Source organism: Palaemon carinicauda, chromosome 2 (assembly GCF_036898095.1).
Source record: "Palaemon carinicauda isolate YSFRI2023 chromosome 2, ASM3689809v2, whole genome shotgun sequence".
NCBI lineage: Eukaryota > Metazoa > Arthropoda > Malacostraca > Decapoda > Palaemonidae > Palaemon > Palaemon carinicauda.
Genome location: NC_090726.1, coordinates 66262815 through 66268857, shown reverse-complemented (window position 1 = coordinate 66268857; position 6043 = coordinate 66262815). Strand labels below are relative to the sequence as shown.

At 35.8% G+C, this 6043-nt stretch overlaps 1 protein-coding gene across 1 annotated transcript; it reads left to right on the top strand.

Annotated features, from left to right (window-relative positions):
- The first annotated feature begins 920 nt into the window (after positions 1-920).
- LOC137617194 (uncharacterized protein PF3D7_1120000-like) lies at positions 921-4442 on the top strand. The gene is made up of 3 exons (XM_068347093.1): positions 921-1436; positions 1980-2120; positions 3942-4442. The coding sequence occupies exons 1-3, from the start codon at positions 921-923 to the stop codon at positions 4440-4442; spliced, it is 1158 nt and encodes a 385-aa protein (XP_068203194.1).
- The last annotated feature ends 1601 nt before the right edge of the window (positions 4443-6043 follow it).

The window sequence follows — 6043 nt, the reverse complement described above, 5'->3', positions numbered from 1 at the left end:
TTTCTATATTCCTGGCAAAACGACAAAAAATGTATCAAATCTTACTCCTCATTTTCACAAAAATTATAGTTTACATTCCTCCATTGTGTCTATTCACAACATTTAGTTCTAACGTATTAGTTATTGCTCTATAAAATGTCACTGAAGTAAATGTATTGTCATAGAGTAACTCTTCTTTAATTTCTTTCTTCCACGTTCTACATATTTCTAACCTCACTTTACTTTCTATTTCTTCTTTCCAATTTTCAGTATCCCAATTTCTGGTTTCCGATTTTATTTGTGTCTTGTTTATTCTTCTTATCTGTCTTATGTCAAAACTTAATTCTTTCAAATACTTTGCAGGTTGTTTCCACCATCTTCCTTCTTTTTCTTGAATATCCAAAATAATTCATTTTCTGTATTTCCTTCTTCCCATTCAGGGTACGATTTAAGTACTGAAGCTGGAAGTTTCCATCCATCACTCTTGTGAAGAATTTTCTTCACTACTCTTCTTCTTCACAGTTTATACATAGACTTTGTTATCGTTCGTGACATCACGGCAGGGAAAAATGGCGAGTCTGGTTGACCTGAATTAGAGTGTTGTGATAAAGGAAGAAAAAATTAGTTAATAACAGAAAAATCCTCTTCAAGTCATGAATTGAAATACAGAGCAGTGATTTAACTGTTTAAAATTAGAAGAAAATTATATGGACGAAATAGATGTTAAAAGATATAAAGTGATATAAAACAAAGGTTTGAAGTCGCCGAACAACGTGTCGGAGCTGTAGTGAAACGAAAAAGTGAAGTGATTAGAAAATCCCCGTGAGCAAGAAAAACCAGTAATAAAGAATAATGAGTTCGGAACAAAGTAAGGATATATGCAGTGACTGCAGAAATAAAGTTAAAAAAACGAAGAGGGACTGATATGTGACGAATGCGACATGTGGTACCACGCCATGTGCCAGAAAATATCCAGAGCTACATATAGGGCTCTTAGAGAGCACGAAGAACTAATGTGTATGTGCAACAATTGCAAACATGAATTAAAGTGCAGTAAAAATAAAATGAAAGATCTAGAAGAAAGAAATAAAATGTTGAACGAAAAGCTGAGAGAAATAGAAGAAAAATGGTCAAAAATGAGAGCAGAAATTGTCGAAGAGGTGCTGAGGAAGGTGAAGAATGAAATAACGGACGAGGTCGTAAGTACAGTAAATAACAGGTTTAGCCAGAATGACTTTGGAGATGTGGGACAAAATCAGGTAGAAGTAGTTAAATCAAAAGTATTGCAGGAGCTAGAAGAAGAGGAGGAAAAAAGACGGAGAGTGTGCAATTTAGTGCTGTATAATGTACCAGAAAGTGAAAGGGAGGAAGCAGAGGAAAGAAAAACAGAGGATACAAATTGGTGTCAGGATATTTTCAGAAATAGTTTAGAGCTAGAGCAGATAGAGATGGAACAGGTAATAAGGCTAGGGAAGCGAAATGAGGGGGGGGGGAGGGGATGACCTAGGCCAGTGCTTATTAAATTTAAGAATGAAGAAATGAAGTGGAAAATCCTAAAAAGTGCTAAGAAACTAAAACATGAACAAAATCCTTTGAAAAAAAGAGTAGGTATAACAAAGGACATGACGAAAAGGGAAAGAGAGGCTATGGCAAAACTTAGGGAAGACCTCAAAGAAAAACAAGATAATGGAGAGAATGGCTGGATGATAAAAAACGGGAAACTCCTCAGAGAACAGGGGGCCAGAGAAAGGAGGTAGAGATAGGACCACAAGAAATGCAAAAGGGGAACAGAAAAAGGAATGAATACGGATCACGCGACATACCAACGGAAAAGAATAAGAGAATTAGTTTCAAAATGATAAATATACAAGGCTTAACAAAGCAAAAATACATGGAAATGGAGTCTCCTAAACGATAACTTTGATATCAACATAGTAGTGCTAACTGAAACACAACAAAAAATAGATAAGATTAATATAAGTGATGGTACAATTAAGAAGGAGAGTATGAGGGACTTTAAGGATAAAAAAGGAGGGGGGTTAATGGTGATATACAAAGACGACAAAGATATAGAAATGGAAAAAGTTCATTCGAAGAACTTAGATATATTGGATGTAAAAGGGAATATCCTTAAAAAGAAAGTGAGACTTATTGTAGTATTGTGGAGAATTTTTTAATGGTTATGTTCTGAGTGGGAACTTAGTCCGGGAAAGTCTCCTTATAACAGTTACATAAAGTTCAACAGGGGAGGATATGAGCACTTACTCTCGGGGCACAAACACCCTGCTAATACTTTACTGTCACAATTCACTAACCATCACTCTAAATACAAAAGGGGGAAATTTTACTGTCCAGAGGCCGAAGCACTCCACACGTAGGATTAACAATAATTTATGGCCTACTCTAGCTTTGTCAGGTCTATAGTCATCTCATTCTCAGGCTCTGTTCCGGCTCCGTCCCAGCTACCCCAATGAAATGCTGGACAGTTATTTTACGTTAATGTAATTAAGACAAAATCCAAAATGGGAGCAGTGATGTAAAGTAGTTTAAAAGTTTAAAGATAAGGATCTTTACCTTCGAAGCAAATATATTAATGCAAAGTACCTCGCTGTTACCACCTATAGACTTACTTAGGTTTTCTCTTTAAATATTGGGTACTTTGTCCCGTGATCAACTATTCATTTCACACATTAAAATAAATGAGGGAGCAAAAATACTAAGGAGGTTTGATTAACCTAATATTGATTTATTCGCAAATTTACATAAAAGAAACGGGCATCTTAACAAAGACAAAAATGGAATAATAAAGAGAATGCAAATTAAAAGCAATTCAAAATTATAAAGATGATGGTTTAGACACGCGGTCTGCAATAATCAAAATGGGGTCTGGCACGTGGCCCACGTGACCCAGAGACTATGTTAGTCTCAAAAGGCAAAAAATTGTATAGAAAAAAATATATACACACAATCCCACCGCACACAGTCCGAATAGTGTAATTAGCCAGGTTCCCTATAAAGTTAAAATTAGTCTAAGCTAATAAAAAATGGGGGAAAACTAAATGGCCATTGATGTAGTACCTGCACTCCTTTGAAGATTAGTCCTATGCCCGTGGTGGCTGTTGACCTGGTTGTCGCACTAATTGGCACGTTGCCCTCTTGCCTGGCTCACCCCAAGAATCCTCGTTGGCTACAACTATGGCATCCCAGGGTCCTCTTCTTCTCAATCTCTCCGACCGGCAGCAACAGGACTCCTTGGTGAGTCACGTTTGGGAGAGTGGGATGGGATGGGGGTGAGCCAGAAGGGCACGGATTCACTGACCCAGCAGATCAGTAGGCCAGGCCAGCTTTTCGTTGAATGGCCGACACTGAGGTCGAGGAGATCACCTGGCTTCACCTTGCCAAACAAGTGACGGTCATGATGCGCACGGTAATCCATTGAGGGTGCCATATCGGGACTTCAGGACAGGGCAATATTTTGTTGCAAGGAGTGCAGAGGAGGCAGGATTTTGTACTAAATACTCAGATAAATCTTGCTGCTCTGAGGGAGGTTATATATACAACAATCCTACCTATTCTGGCTTGCTAAAAATAATATTTTAAATGATTAATTAGCAATGGACTGGTACGATGGGCATACATCTTAAAATTAACAAACCTTAATTGGTATTGAGAAATATAAGATGCATTAATTCAGCAGTATTGAAATTTATATTTAAAATTCAGTTTAGGAATTTAATCTCGACCCACGTAGCTTAAGGAAAGAACCAACATACGCCGGGGTTACCACTAAGGCCATCTGTTGTGCGTATCTACGCTGTGACGTCACGAGCATGGCGCGCGCCACTGTCAACAAGTTTAGATTAGTCCTCCCTATGTTTCGTTAAAGAAAACTAGATGTAGGAGAGAATTTTTAAGGGGTAGCTATAGTATTAGTAGAAGAGAGCTAAAAATACGATTAAAAGAAGAAGAGTGAAGAAAATTCTTCACAAGTATATATGGATTGTGGCGGGGATAGGGAAGGTAAAGAGAGAAACGTAGTGATACGAGCAGAGCTAGCGAAAAAAATAGAGGAAGTAGAGGAAGATGAAGCACTAATTATAATGGGAGATTTTAATGGTCATCTAGGCTTCTTGGGATACCAAGAGGAGAATGAAAACGGAAAGAAAATACTCGAGGTAATAAACAATAAAAACCTTATATTATTAAATGTAGATGAGAAATGCAAAGGAACATATACATGGGAGAGAGGTGATCAAAGAAGTGCCATAGACTTGGTGTTGGTTAATAAAGAAATGTATGAATACTTCAATGAGATGAACATAGATGAAGAAAAAGTTAAAGTAGATATATCTGACCATAATCTGATTGAGGTAGAGGTCAGCGTAAAAGCGAAGATAGAAAACTACAAAAAAAGGATTTTGGAAAGAAAGTATGTATTACAAAACAGACGAAGAAAGTCTTAGGGAATACAGGGAAGAATTGAAAAATAATCTAGAGAGCAGAGAAATCACAAGGATGGATGAATTTGATGAAGTTGTAGAAGAAGCAGCAAAAAGAAAGCTACAAGCAAAGTACAGACGGAGAACAACTGGAGAAGAGAAACCAAAGATAGAACCAGAGTGGATGACAAATGAAATCAGAGAGGAAATAAAAAAGAGAAAAAACTTAACAGAGAAAAACGATACCTGACAGGAGAAGAAAGGGAAAGAGCGTTTCTGCTGTATAAACAACAAAAAGAGAGAACGCAGGTTATAATAAAGGAAGCAATGTGGGAAAATGAAAAGAAGAAGGCTAATGAAGTAAGGAAGGATAGGAACAAGATATTCAAAAATATTGACAAACTAAAAGGGAAAAAGGAAAAGGAAGAAGAAATACAATTATATGACGAAAATGGAGAAAAACTATCCAAAGAAGTAGCAGAGGAACAAATAGATAGGTTCTGGGGGGTAAACATTTATAAAATGCACGAAAATAAAATGAAAGAGGTATGGAATAGTGAAGAAAGACAAAGTTATATAGAAAAAATAAAGGAAATAGAAAAAGAAGAAAATTCATTGGGACACTCATTCCCAATAGAAATAAGAGAGCACATGGATATGGTGGCACCAATAACAAGAAAGATAACACCAATTAATATTCCCAAGTTAACAGAGGATAAACTTAAGAAAATTCTAAGAAAAATGAAAAATAAAAAGGCAGCAGGTCCAGATGAACTGAAACCAGAATTATACAAAACTATAGCTAATGACAAAAAATGTTTGGAAATCATTACAAAGTGCCTTCAAAATGAAACGAAGGAGAAGAACAAGCCCGTAAAGTGGAAAAAGTCTAAAACGAAAATGATAAAAAAGGTAAAGAAACCCACAGTAAAAGATCTAAGACCGATTGCCCTTACAAATGCCTCATACAAAATATTTATGGCCCTCATGAAAAATGAAATAGAAGAACACCTTGAGAGAAATATGGAGATGAAAGAAACGCAAGCCGGGTTCACAAAAGGAGGAAGAGTAGAAGACAACATATTTATTTTACAATACTGTGTAGAAGAAAGCTACAAAAGGAAGGAAAGTTTAATAGTAATTTCAATAGATTTCAAGAAAGCATATGACTCAATAAAGAGGGAAAAAATAATAGAAATTATGAAAGAATATAGAATACACCCAAATGTAATAGACACATTGGAAGAAATCTACGAAGGAGACAAAACAAAAATAAACATAGGATATGAATTAGATAAAGAATTTGAAGTAACGAGTGGGATAAAACAGGGATGTACGGGGTCAACTACTCTATTTAAACTAATTACATATAAGATAAATGAATTAGAAAAAAAGGAAAAAGCTTTGAAAACGAAATAATAAAAATTAAGGCATTGTTCTTTGCAGATGACGGTCTAATTGTAGCAAAAAATATAGTAGATGCAGAAGCAAACATAAAAATACTAGTAGAAATATGTAGAGAATGTGGGCTAGAAATAAACAAAAATAAGAGTCATATAATCATATATAATATGAAAGAAAAACCGGAAGAAATAGAGGGTATTAAAGTAACAGATAGCATAAAA

Bases quoted from the DNA above. Each gene is read 5' to 3' on its own strand.
- LOC137617194 (XM_068347093.1), top strand. From the start codon at position 921: ATGTGGTACCACGCCATGTGCCAGAAAATATCCAGAGCTACATATAGG. The intron at 1,437-1,979 runs GTAATAAGGCTA...ACAATTAAGAAG, and splicing joins AGCAGATAGAGATGGAACAG to GAGAGTATGAGGGACTTTAA. The intron at 2,121-3,941 runs GTGAGACTTATT...TACGATTAAAAG, and splicing joins GGAATATCCTTAAAAAGAAA to AAGAAGAGTGAAGAAAATTC.